Below are 14,348 nucleotides of genomic sequence, written 5' to 3'. Positions count from 1 at the left end.
TTTGAGCTGTCGAGGACTTTAAGCCACTCAGTGACCCAGACCCAAAATCGCACCGTGGAGTTACACCGGGTTTTCCTGCGCGCGTGCGTTACTGGTCCTGTGCAGACTCCTACAAGTGTGTTTAATGTCATGTATGTGTAAGTCCTCGCTGGTGTACACGGGGCTGAGACCTTTGAGCTAAGGCCGTGTATGAGGCTCTGCAGTGCCCTTGTACTGATAAGTAAGAGGGGGAAAAAAAAACCACGGTAGAACTGTTTTTATTAACTTTTTTTTTTTTTCTCGGGGTCAGAGCAGAATGCTGCTTGTGAGCTGGGTCCCGCCCCACAAGCTATAAAACTCCGCCTGAGCAAGGAGCTCAAAACACAAGTCCAGGCACTAAATCAGGCCCTGAGTCAGTAGGAACAAAAGGTTAATTAGGTTGGCCCACCTATTGTATATCTGACAGCTGAGCTGAAGTGGACAGGTGTGGTGTGAAATAACACAATAGTGAGCACTGAGATTAGCAGTCTCTACAGTACATTTCTAAATTTATTTTTAAAGAACCCTGCAAGTTTGCACATTCAAAATACTGAAAACATTTCACGTGACTCAGTTTTTTTTGTTTGACAGACACTTCTGTCAAACTTTGTTTGACAGCATCCCTTCTGCTTCCTAACTGCCCATCACTATCTGCTCACTGAGTAACAGACTTGCACCTGCAGTTTTGTGAAACTAGAGAAAGTTTGGTTCTTCACAGCAGCTAAAAAAGGAACCCTAGAGAACAACTTGAACGCTAATACATAAACCCTTGGGAGCTTTGAACTGAGACTTACAATGCATCTTTACATATGTGCTGCTGCAAAGTAACATGAGAGAGGAACCAACTAATTTTATAGCAGACATTATTTAAAAGGTATCTCTCATCCAACCTTGATACAAAAGGAAGTTCTCTGAATCTGAAAATGTAACCTCTGACTTCCTGGTTGTAAATCTGTAGAATTTAAACAGGAGAGAAGTAACTTGCTTGGAAATTGATTGTGGTTGTCACTATTCAGCAGGTTGGATTATGAAGTTAAATCTTTCTGTAATAAATGAACATACTTCAGGTGACAATTGATTCACTCCATTTATCTTTTTTTTATTAAGAGGCAGGATTTGTAGGAAGAAATAGTAGCCTTCCTTACACCAAGAGTTGATTAAACCAGGGAAGTCATAGAGTACATAAATTCTCCATCAGTCCATCATAGCACTGTGTCCCTCTCACTCATTCGCTGTGATCAATATGCTGAAATGAAAATTGGCAGTACTGAATTCTTCCTCAAGTTATGATGATTCTGGAAAGCTGTATATTTTTCTAATCTTTACAACATAATTTACAACATGCCTTATTGTGTATTCTAGTTTTCTCTTTCACTTTATTGCTTAATGTGTTCTCTTTCAGTTTGTTATTACAAATACATTGAATAAGAGAAGTAGTTTCATCTTTTCTGTATCTCATCTGGTTAGGACTACTAAATTGAATAGTATGAGATTGAATCAAAATCTGAAGTACGTCCTTCTCATGCCAATTTTAGTATATGTAGATAGATTTGCTTCACATTTCTTATATTTTCCTCAAAATGAGACTAAGGGTAAGAATTTTCAGCAGCAGCAGGAGCACACAAGTCACTTGGGTTCGTAAATCCCATTTTCAAGACTATTTTAAGAACTCTGAAGAATTTCAGAGTGGCTTTGTCCTACCACCACTTAGTGCCTATCATTTCTGAGAAGAGGACTTGGCTTTCAGAGTAGTTTGGAAGTGTTTCCTCTTGGTTCCTAAGAGTAATCTGATGATGTGTAATGTGTGATATCAGTTCTTAGGCAGAAATGACTGAATAAAAGTTATCTCTCAATTCATTCTCTATATTCCTTCCCTTGCAGCTTTTTGGAACAATAGTCTGGATTTTGGTCGCTTCTACCCAAGTTCCACTGCCACTGCTGCAGGGATGGGTCATGTTTGTAGCAGTGACTGCATGGTTCCTGTCCATTGTGTTCCTCTCTGTGTTCCTCTTTGGCTATGCAAATAGAATTGCTGTCAACTGGAACCAGGCGGTAAGATTTTTTCTTTATTTAAGGGTTCCCTTTGTTTTATAAACTGATAATGATCTAATGAGAAGCGCTGATCCAAAGTCTTAATGACTGGCCTTCTGTATCAGTGGAAAGTTCTTCAAAATGGAGGAATTCAAAACTGGAAAAAGAATAGGGTTACAAAGATGACAGAGGAAATACAGGACCTGTTTTATGATGGAGGTTGAAGGAGCTTTCAAAACTGAAGGAATATACTTGTCCTCTATGAGCACATAAAATGCATGAGCAGCAGGAAGAGGACTAGTTTAACAAGGCATGACAACAAATTGGTTTAAATGGCCAGAAATTATTGTGGACTGGTAATCAGAAAATACTTTCTGGTATTAAAGAAGTGGTAGTAACACCCTGTGAATAATGGGACATAGAAAGATACATCTAATATTGTAAAGGAAGGGATGCATTTGTGAACATTCTGTGTGATGGGATTGTCTGAGATTCCACAGACTGGACTTCAGCACCCAGAAGGTCCCCTCCAGTTCCTAAGAAAGTCTATGGGTGACTTTTGGGCTGATTCCTTAAAACTAGGGCAGCAATGCTGAGTGGCTGTTAGACCTTAGGTGGTCGAAGACAGAATAACCTGCAGGATGATATAGCTGCTTATTAGGAGACTTAACGTTCGTCTGGTGAGACTACAGATGTAATTATACTCTGCTCAACTTTTCCTCATTGTGAAGACAAAACCTGATTCTTGCTGTAATCGATTGTTGTGGCTTGTGCCAGCAGTTCTCACAGACTGTACCTTCCTATTAAAAAAGGGAAGTTGTTTGCTCTGGTTTTGTCAACCAGATGGATACCTCAGGTTATTGACTGCTAATTTATGTGCTCCTTTTTTGTAATTAACTGTTTTTACTTTGAGTTTTTAGTACTCAAATAGTTGAGTATGAGATGATATCACACTCTTTTATATTACTGGAAGTGAGTAAAAAGGAATGGCAAAACTGTGATCAGAATGGAAGTTTTAAAAAAATCTAAAAGGATTACAACCTCTAAAACACTAAAGTATGGCTGTCTGTAATTGCTGATCACCTTCACCTTCCTCCTACATGGCTTAGTTTTCCTGTTGACACTTTCCTTGATGACAGCTGGAATTGCATGCTTCAGTATCAACATCTGTGGAATCTGTTCAGGTTATTCATGGACAATCCCTTAAAACAAAAGGTCTTTAAAGCAAATCATAGACATGAGTTTGGAGCTCAGATAACTTCAAAGCCTATCAGTGATAACAGACTGGACTCTCTTAAAAACAAACTTTAGCACTGTGAGTACACAAACATACAGCATCAGCTTTCCAGCACAATGCAGGCAGTAATTAGGCTAATAATGAGTTACAATCACAGAGACCTTTACAGGGATTTATGCTGCAACATCCTCACAAATTATGATGCAACAAAACCCTTGAGCATGTGCATAACTGAAGTAAATTAATAGTGTCCTGGGTTTCATTGAAACTGTTTGCCAGTTTACAATCATGCATCTAGTTAAGAGTTGCTGGGTAAAGACAAAGCCTTCTATAGATTGAAAATGCTATACAAATTTCATCTTATGACAATTGTGTGTGTGTTACACCTTGGCTACTTGATACTGGCAATGATTTGTTGTACTGTTCATTTTGTCCCCTTGCATATAATAAATGACTGGAAAACTTTCTATGTCAGGAAATTGCTACAAAACTTGTATAAAAGCTGTATCTGTAGCTTCATCTGAAAAGCTGTCATAACTCAGTCAACATCTTAAATAAATGCAGAAAGAATGATTTTATCTCTAGCTTGGTAACTAAAACTCAGCCCTTTCCAGCTGTCAACAAAAATAAGACTAGATAGATCATTTGACCACTATTTTTGGGTACCCAAATGTTCAGTAACTTATTGGCACTAAACTCTTTAGCAGCACTTCACAAGATTTTTTACCTTCTGTTGCAAATAAATAAATAATTACTGGAAACACTAGAACTATTTTTGTTACAGTAAACGCAACTCTGCATTTAGCAATACCTTACTTAGTATAATGGATATATCCGTTAATGCTAATAAAGATATTAAAAAATAAGATGCTACACAGTGGAAAAGATGGACCTTATGGAGCCACATCACTCTGTACATCACTGTATTAAACCAGATGGTATGACAAATACTGTCCTTTGCAGCCTGACTCACAACATACTCATTTGCAAAATTAGATGTGAACTAACTTATGCAGATCTGTTAGTATTTTACGAACACTTTGTATGAGGTTCCAATGATTATATAAGTGTGGAGGCAAGGGAGAGTTAGGCACCATGCCAACAATTACTAAAAACAAAAAAACTCTTCCTCATAAGATCTTGGGGTTTTTGGTCACAGAAACCATAACCATGTGAACGTGAAGCCTTACTGATGCTACGTAGCTTCACTGTCATTGCTTCCAGGAGAAGGAAATTAGAGGGTTTGGCAGGAGAATGAAGGAAATGAAAGAGTTTGTCTTCTGAAAATATCTCTCTTGTATGCAGTCAGTCCTGATCTAAGTGCAATGGGGAACTGTAGTAGCAGCTTATATTGTAACTTGTCAAAGCCGATGAGGGTGTGATAAGTAGCTTTAGCTGCTATCAAATATGGAACAAGTCATGGGTTTGAAAAGAAAATGCTTTCAATAAAAAGAAAATCTCACATCTGCCAAGAGACTGCATGTTTCTAAACGGGGAAATGCAGCACTTTGATATTAGGTAAGGATGTCACACAGTAATTTCTAGTGCATATAAATGCTGACTGCTGCTGTGCTGGGCACACACAGTGTACCTTGGGTTCTCACTCTTGACATGCTGGTAGTCCATTGCACTTAAATGAAGTTAAAGTTGATAAAGAATTCATCATGCTGGAGATAGACTGTATATCATGGATATCAGCATCATCAAAAGCATACATATACTTGTGTGTATTTTAAAAATTGTGTCTGTGGCTTTTGCAGACCTGCATAGGTATAGGCACAAAGTACATGTTGTATGGACTCAGGAATTGAGTGCAGTGCAGATGTCAGTGCAATTTTCAGACTCAACAACAAAAGGAGTTGTCAGAAGAATATTTTAGATGTTTTAAAACTGTACTGGAACATATCTTAGATCTTGCTGCTGGAACACTGGACTCTGAAATAGAACCTGCAAAGATACTTGAGCACCAGACCTTTTTCCTGTGTGTCAGTAATAGAACCCTGAAATGAGAGTTAGATGTTTAAACCTTACATTCAGTTAGTATTCACCACAGAGGAGGGAATAGAGAGGGCTAGGAGAGAAGCATATTTAAAGTAAATCCTAACACCCGTCCTCTCAAATCTCAGGCATTTTATTAGACAGTGTCATGAAGAACTTTTAGATTACTGACTATTGGGTAGAGCCAAGTCAGAGTGAGTTGAGGAAATGCCTCAGGTCTTGTATTCTGATGTTGGGAAGTAAATTTCATCTGTGTCAAGGCTGAGGTGTCTCTGGGCATTCACAGAAGCAAAATTTAAGCACAGAGGGGGCATTTTTTGAGCTTTGGTTATAGCTAAGAAGGTATGTGGGGGGCTGCAAGATCATATTGTACTGCTTGAAATGTGATAAAGTTGGCCTGTATGTCCCTTCTTTTTTATCTAAGCTGTATGAAGAGAGACTTCTGTAAGCTCCAATAGCTTTAAAGTGATCTAAGAGGTCAGGATGTGGACATAAAGATGAGCACATGCCTCTTAATTTGAAAGAATGTAAGGTTTGGAGAGTGAGAGAGCTGCACTTTATCACTAATAATGTTAGTGAGTTGCTTATAAGTACAAGCAGCTGTGAAAACATGTTCAGGTTAAGCTCCTGCATGGATTTAACACAGTTTATCTAAAGTTATTGTTATCAGTGCTCGTTTCATGTTTCAGTGTTGGATTTCGTTCGTACTGAGACAGAAGAATTACGTATGGATTGCAGCCCAGACTGATTCTGTTATTTGTTTTTTAGGATTTTATTTTCCATGGGGCTACTTTTGTCTTTTATTTTGGAGCTTTTCTACTCCAAGCAGCAACTACATCTCTGCATCACTTTCCCCGCAAATTCAATTCCACTGCACAGGAGAGGATTCTAACTGGTCATGAATATAACATAAGCATAGCAGCTTCGGTATGTATTTTGTGTATTTGTATCAGGGGAACAGAAATCTGTTATAAGTCCTTGTAGCCAGCCATTCAACTTGGGAACTTAACAGCAAGATGGAATAGAAGGAGGAGCTGTGAGAGAAATGATTGTCTTTGAGAGCAGCAAATAGTGTCTAACAGCAACATGCGAAAACTATTGGTATAATAGTTGGTATAACTAATGGGATATCTACTCTTCACTGCAGTGTAGAGTTGCTACTCTTCACCGTAGTGTTTTACGTATATAATCACTACAGTTTATAATTTTTAGACAAGGTAATGTGTAAAAATGGTGTTGGTTATTTGAAGAAAAAATAACTGAGGCTTTATCAAAGAATGAGGTACGAATTTCATACCTGTGCTCAAATTTTCAGTTGCCTTTTTTTTATACCATTTAGATAGTCCTGAATATGCCATGGAGAAATAAAACTTGGACTAGATCTCTGTGAAGCTCCACATACGTACTTATTAAATCAGACATAAAAGTTATGTGTCAGGGCCATGCTGTCTCTTATGGCAATTATTAGAGTGCTTTTCTTGATAGCCCAAGTTCAGAATGCATTTTTCCATCATCATTGAATCACTGTATCTGCTTATGTGGGCGTGCATAGCTGAATCAGAAAATATACCAGGCTCTAGTTTTCTCCCTGGCTGGACTCCTCAGGGGCAAGTAGAGGTATGCCATGTAGGCTTAGCTTAAAGTACTAAAACTAATGCTCTTATTTTTTGTTCCATCTAGAGGGTCTTGCATACCTCAGGGAACAATATGTATTTATTAAGCTTCTCAAACCCTCCTCGAGTATCTGTTGTCCTTAAAACTTAAAAGTACACCATAAATTTTGCATAGTAAGCACCCTCAGTTCATCTTAAGATAAAACCAGATGAATAGTTTGAAGAGGTGAAGTGGTCACGTCAGTCTCCAAGTCCGGAGTTCCTCACCATTAGCCACCTCCCAGTAACACACAAGCACATCTGATCTGTGTGGCCATGTGGCACAAGGACAGAGGTGGTGTCTCATAGCTGTGTCTGAACTAAGGGAGGTCTTTATACTAAGCAGGTATCTCAAATTCTACCCTTAAGTGTACCTCTTCAATCCTAGTTTAGTGTGTTCAGATCCCACTGAATATATGGTCACTTAAGTAATTTTGTCTGACAACAGGATAGTGGCGACTCCAAGAGACTGTTTCCTCCTTCCGTACTACTTTTTTAAGGAAGAATTCAGTTCTTCAAAGCCCTCAAATACCTCTCAAGATATGGGAGGAGTAGACTCTTCTGTAACTTGCCTCAGTATCTTCAATTAAGAGATGCTTGAAAATGGCGAATCAGATAACTATAGTCTTTAGTGTCTTTGCATTTTTTGCAAAAGTGTATATTTAGGAAGTCAGAACACACAGAAAAAAATTTGTAATCCTTTGAAATACTTCATTAAAATGGTCCTGTAAGCTACATGACAAAAAAAAATATATAAGGTTGCTAACATTCTGTCTTTTTAAATTACTTTCATATACCATGATTAGAAATATATATGTTCATTTTTTACAGGTGGTATTTCTATGGTGTAGCATCTATTCAGAACTTCAATTGTCAAATTAAGACGTGTATGCAAAGCAAGGAATAGATTGTTATGATTGAATTCGTATCTTCAAAGAGACATAACCCATTATTATGTATTCAGTTTTATTGTGACATGACCTTCAGTTCAAGTCTGTCCAGTTCAGTTCTTGAGCAAGAGCAACTTCCTGGTGTTGTTCCGGAAGTTGTTCTAGTGACTGGATATCTGGTTGAGGAGGCCAGACTTAGAGTTCTTTCTGTATTTCTGCAAGTTAAAGAGCTCTGCTATTTAGAGGGATGTCTTCCTAGATGTTTGCTGATGAAGACATTCACTTGGAAACAAATATGAGATTAATGTTTGATCAGTCTAGATAAGAGAAAACTGGAATACACAGTGTATGTATACATGTTTACTTTGTACCATAACTTTGCAGGAATTCTATTTAATGTTCTATTTCAAAATGTCTTCTGAAGCAATCAAGTGTAAAGTAGTAACATAGGGTAGTAATAAAATGGGGTTATAACAGAGAAGTTCATAAGGAGACTTCAGAGGATCCCACACTTATCTTTACCTTAAATGTTTTGGTGGGAGGGGGATAACTTTTAAATAATTTGTGTTTATATATTCATTTAGAATAAAAACAATTGTAGAACAATGTAATGTGTGATTAACTTTTTTCCCCTTTTTCTTCTCTAGATTTTTGCCTTTGCAACAGCTGTTTGTTACGGTTTCAGCACAGCCCTGGCATTGAGGAGATGGAGACTAAATAATAGTTGAAGAGAGATTGACACCCATGTGTTTCACTTCAGATCAAATTAAGTGCTACTTGTCTGTTTTACTGTAATTCCAAAAAGACTTTTTTTCTGCTTAAAATCTGTTTTAAATGCAAATAACCCTTAATTAGGATTTCCTCAACAAGTTTCCATCTCTTCCCTTTCTAATATTTACTTTTATTGTGTATGCATTTTAAGTGTACTTATTGTATGGTATTAGGGAGTTCAGGGATAAACAGACATGTCATTAGCAGACAGCAGAACTCTAGTGCTACATCAATAGAGGAAGAAAATGGAAATTAAGCCAAGATGTTGACTGCATAGGCAGATAAAAAGCTTCCCTCTTGTTAAGTCCTGGGATTGGGCCTTAAGTGTCTTGCAGCATTATGGTGCACTCCACACAGGTCCAGCCTGGAGGCTCCTTGTAGAGTCATGGATGTTCTGTGTGCTGCTCTTTACATGATCAGAGCTGACTTTGAGATATCAACTTAGTATAAATGTACTATTAACTTTGATGTACAGAGAATATATTTTAAATAACCATGCAGTGAAATTTTTTGATACTCTTTTGTAGCCATATCTGGCTGTGGTCATCTGATCCTTGAAGCTTATTACATTCTATACTAGATGAAAACTGTTTGGGACTGACAATCAGTAGTTCATTAGTTTTAGGAACTATTTATCAGATCTATTTATACTGCAGAACAAAACAGTGCATTTGTGTTGTGTGTGTATATACATGGTGTATTTTTGTTTAACAGGAATATTTGCACTGTTTTACTTCCTTAGAGTACAGATTTGTTTTTGTTACCTAAAGTGCTGCATTTGTTGGGTATTGTGTGAGTCAATATCATTTGAATGGAATGTTACCAAATGGTGAATAATGTCTGACCTCAATTCTTGCAGTGTGTTATTTGTTGCATTCTAAACCTGCAGTGTTGTAAAGGTGTTTTTATTTGGACAGATGCCTATGCAACATCTTACTGAAAGCAGTGGAATGCAAAGCAATCCACCCACTATGGAGTTTGCTTTTCGTATGAATGAAGTTTAATTGAACCTTTCTTGAATATCCTGTTGTATAATGACATGCAATATTTTATATAGATAATTGATTTAGCAAAACTAAACGATAACGTTGTGCTCTGCTCCCTGACACTCATGTCCTTTTGCAGATGGTGAAATTTTTTTTATACTGCTAGCAAATAATTTTCTGTTGCGAATAGTGCCAAATAGATGACCTGGGAGAATAAAAGCTCCCTGTCATTCGTAAAACAACTTGTTCACTACATCCTACCAGTGCACCTGAATATTCTGCAGAGACCAGCAGTGGTTGGGTAAGGGAAGACAGGATTTCCTTCATTCCCAGGTGTACTCATTCTCCTTGAGCCAACAACGGTATCTGCCATGGAAGTTGCTTTATCAAACTTGTCAGGGACAAGCATTTCTGAGAGGCAGCCACCCCCAGCAGTGCCCTGCAGTCCCTGCTGACGCAGGATAGGTTCTTATGGGTGACACGGCACTGAGTGGCAGCCCTTCTGACTACGGAACCACTTGGTCATCTGGAATTACTGCAATGGGATGTTTTCCTTTATCTGTTTTCTGAATCTTTTTTCTTCCAAAGATTTTGTACTCTTGTCTGATTTTTTTTTTCCTAATTCTCTAATTGCGTTGAGACTTTTTGTGAACATTTTATCTAGAGCCATATACTTTTAAAAATACTTCATATTGTAAAAAATACCTTTACACTGGAGTATATGGATGAAAGTATATAACAAAGACTTATGCTAAGCAGCATTAAATTTACTTAATATATTTATGGCAGTAGTCTGGTTAATAATTTTGTCTTTGGAAAGTCAAAAAAACTACCTTGCAACTTTGACTCGCTGACGCTAGACATAGAAAATTAAGGCTAAGATTTCTCGAGAAGGCACAATTGTATTGGGGCTGGTTTCATATATATATATGTATATATATAGTTTCACAGCTGTTTTGGCATGTGACACTGCGTGAATATTAGTGAGAATAGTAAGGCCGGCTGCAACAACATTTCAGATGGATGCTGATCTTTGGTGTGGTTTCTCCTGTATCCTGCAACCTGGCTGTGCACTGCTCACCACAGACTCTGCATGCCACAACTATGGTCTTGGCAGCCAGCTGGGGTGATGGAGAGCAGATCTTAATATTTTGACTATTAAAACCTACAGAGTATGAATCCCACACCTGGTGTCAATTAAAAAGCTTCCAAAGTTTCGTCAGCATTTGTATCTAACTTCTAAGTTCAAACCTGAGCTGTAAAGGTCATGATTAATGGGTGCTACTCAAGTCTCCCAATCTACTTGTAGAAGTCCAGATAGCAGAGTGTGGTTAGTGTAGAATGGAAACTGTTTGCACAGTGAGGAAAGACTGAACTTTTCCCTCTTAAATATCAAAGGCAAACAAAGGACAGAGAAGAGATAAAGGTAAAAACTACAGTAATGAAGAATGACTTTAACAGCTAAAATGGAGTGAAAGAATGGAATTTTTCTCATAGTGTGCACTGTACTTTGAGGAAGATCTAAGGAGAGACACACCAGAACATGCAGTTACATTCTTTAAAAAAAAAAAAAAAAAGGAAAAAAGTCAGTAGTTAATTTGCTATTACTTTGTACTGGGAGGTAAAAAGATAGGTGTGACTCAGAAATGGTATGTGATTGCTGGATATCTGTATGCAGATACTGATAGGGGAATAATACGTAATCCTTGTGATAGGTATTATAGAGGATATATGCAAGCTGGTTCTAATAAGTCTCACTCTTCCTTGTACAAAAATTCCCCCAAGCCTATAACCTTGAGGAACACAAGCTTAGACCTTCCAAAGAATGGAAAGCATAGGAGGGGACATAGGGAGATAAATAATCTCAATTAATTTAGGGCAAAAGGAAGAAGACCACAGATGCTAAATAGCGTTTTCATCAAACATCTCTATTTGATGTGAAGTTGCAGTGCAGCAGTGTCTAAGACACCAAGCAGGTCCCTACTCTTAGAAGATATTTCAAGGTGTTTTGGATATGACTGTGTAGTAGCTGCTGGTAAATAAGAAGAAGCCTCAAAGGAGACTTTCCTTCAAAGGGTGCAGAGATAAGCAGCAGTTTATTGCTTTTTGCTGAAGAGAAATGAAAGTGCAGATTTTAGAAAGCTAAAACTTTATTAGAATTTTTTCAGAAAATATGCACAGCAAGTGCTTCACAGGAGTCCAGACTCTGCTTCTACCTCACTGAATGTCTGGAAATAATCAAAAATTATACAGGTCCTGCAGTGATTATTGATCTGTGAAGATCAGTCTGTTCAGATTCTCATGGTTTCTCTGCTGGGTACATTGGTTATAACTCCTGATGTGAGTAAAGTTATGCTACGTAAAATACTGCCTTAAAATACAGCTGTAAAACACAGCTGTAAAAGGTGAGAAAGGTAGAATTAACGATCACACAGATCTGTGCCCTTCATAAACATTAAAGAAAAAGCACTGGATAATCACTAAACCGGCTGTTCTTTGTCTTTTGCTTCCAAAACAAGGTGACAATGCTGACTCCTGTTGCATTTCCTCTAAGCATAGTATGTTTGCATTTGCTTTATAACTTTAAAAAATGTTGGCCTTCGTAATTTCTCCATCTGAATTTGAAAAAATAGTGCTAAGAGAGCTTACAACTCCAATAGCTTGTTTGTTCCATTTTTATCTAGATACTGTGAAATCGGTCTCTGAATACAAATGTCCTGATGCCTTTCACACTCCTCTACCAGGCTGCCCAAGTGATACAGAAAGGCTTCCCAGGGTTTTGTCTGTGGATAACAGTGAACTAGTTCTCAGACTGAGATGCAAATAGAACATTGCTCTTTTCAATCTTACAAAAAGAAAAACTTGAAAATGAGAGCATGTTGTATTTCTTTCTTAGCTGTATTTTGTACAGTTGGTCATGATGCATTAGCCTTGTTGAAACACAGAGAAAACCATCAGAAGAAAAAGCAAACCTGATGTACTAAAGTCAGTAAACAGCAATGGAAAGCCCATAATATTTTTTTAAGAAGTTGAGTTCAGCATGACTATACCCCTTTCTCCCATTGGGTTAAGTTTCTTTTGGTCAATGATGGTGTTTATCTAGATACCCTTATAACGTGACCAGCTCAGAATTTACAGTATTTATCCTCAAGGTGCTCCTGGAAAGGGGGGAAGTGCTATTCCCATTTCACAGGTGGGAAACTCAGAGACACTGAACAACAACTTGCTTGCCAAAGACCTGTCGTGGGAGATCTGTGGTGGAGCAGTAAAAGGAAACCTGGTTTCTCAGGTGAGAGTTTCTCCATGCCCTGCCCAGCAGCCCCTACTGCTGCCCACTGTGGGCTGGAAGGAAGCAATGTGGTGTGGATGGTACGTGACCTGTCCCACTCCTGTCTCTGTCCTGGTGGTATTACTCTGGCAATTAGTTACATGGGGTTAAAAGGTAGAATGAGGAGAATTATGAGTCAAAGGGAGCTTTAACGTGCCAAATTGGCTTTCCTATATTAAACATAATAGTTTCTGGGTGTTCTAACAAATTTTGATTATGCATGATACATGGAGTTTGAGGTTTGAGGTGTTGATCAACCTCCTGCGTCTTAAGAGAGGAAACAGATCCTCAGGAATCTGCAAGTTTCAGCTGCTCCCTCCTATACAGCATGTTTGAACCCTAAATTCTTGATGCTAGTAAAATACTACCTGCCTTAAACCTGCCAGGACATAGCACCTTCAGTTCAGACACCTGAGCTAAGTTTTGGCAGCTAACCTGTCAAGCTGTTCAAGGAAATCCAGTGATCAAACATGATTATGCCTAGGTGTGGTTTTAACACCTTTTTTGCCATACGGTTATTGCAAATATCTGTTGGGATTCTGGAGATTATGGACAAAATATTCATATACATGTCCAGACTTACTGTGCCTGTCTCTAGAGAGGCTCTTATGCACTTGATGATCCATGTTGGTCCCTTCTGACTCAGAATATTCTGTGATTCTGTGATATAAATATCCCAAAGGTGAGTGCCAAGAGGATGGTGCCAGACTCTTTTCAGTGGTGCCCTGGGACAGGACAAGGAGCAATGGCCCTAAACTAAAATACAAGAAGTTTTGCCTCAACATGAGGAAGAAATTCTTTCCATTGAGGGTGGCAGAGCACTGGAACAGACTGCCCTAGGAGAATGTGGAGTCTCCCACTCTGGAAACGTTCAAAACACACCTGGTTGCATCCCTTTGTCACCCCCTTGAGGTGACCCTGTGTTGGCAGGAGGCTTGGACCAGATGATCTCAAGAGGTCCATTCCAATCCTAACAATTCTGTGATTCTGTAACTGAGCTCTATGGATCCATACAGAGCTTGATTATGGTTGCACCATTACTAGTAATCTTAAAAGAATGACTGGAGATTTTAATTTCATCTGAACACCTTTTCCTGTTCATCTCAGCAAGCTGTGGCCTATGTCATTGGGCCAGTGGTGCAGCAGAATAAACACCAGATCAGAACAAGCCCAGAGGAATGCTCTATTTCCCTTGCAGAGAAAAGCATCATAGTATCATAGAATAGTCTGGGTTGGAAGGGACCTTAAAGGTTCTGCACTCCTGCTGCAGAGCTGGGACCTCCCACAGCCCCGTGAGGCTGTACAAAGGTGCTGGGGCTTCATGGTGAACTGATTACAGGCTCAGGCAGCTCTGCTTGCAGTGCCCACCAGTGACTCGCTGTTAACTTTACTTTGTGACAGGTGGTGTTTTGGGTTCAATAAGCTTTACCAAAATAA

At 38.6% G+C, this 14,348-nt stretch overlaps 1 protein-coding gene across 1 annotated transcript; it reads left to right on the top strand.

Moving 5' to 3' along the window:
• Positions 1–1,598: 1,598 nt before the first annotated feature.
• Positions 1,599–11,172, top strand: MAL2 (mal, T cell differentiation protein 2). The gene is made up of 4 exons (XM_029959274.1): positions 1,599–1,610; positions 1,861–2,070; positions 6,053–6,211; positions 8,474–11,172. The coding sequence occupies exons 1-4, from the start codon at positions 1,599–1,601 to the stop codon at positions 8,552–8,554; spliced, it is 462 nt and encodes a 153-aa protein (XP_029815134.1). The 3' UTR covers positions 8,555–11,172.
• Positions 11,173–14,348: the final 3,176 nt, after the last annotated feature.

Source organism: Manacus vitellinus, unplaced genomic scaffold, assembly GCF_001715985.3.
Source record: "Manacus vitellinus isolate BGI_N305 unplaced genomic scaffold, ASM171598v3 scaffold_1_pilon, whole genome shotgun sequence".
Taxonomy (NCBI): domain Eukaryota; kingdom Metazoa; phylum Chordata; class Aves; order Passeriformes; family Pipridae; genus Manacus; species Manacus vitellinus.
The sequence above is the reverse complement of the archived record's forward strand: the minus strand, read 5'-3'. Positions and strand labels throughout refer to the sequence as shown.

Bases quoted from the DNA above. Each gene is read 5' to 3' on its own strand.
- MAL2 (XM_029959274.1), top strand. The intron at 2,071-6,052 runs GTAAGATTTTTT...TTTGTTTTTTAG, and splicing joins CTGTCAACTGGAACCAGGCG to GATTTTATTTTCCATGGGGC. The intron at 6,212-8,473 runs GTATGTATTTTG...TTTCTTCTCTAG, and splicing joins ACATAAGCATAGCAGCTTCG to ATTTTTGCCTTTGCAACAGC.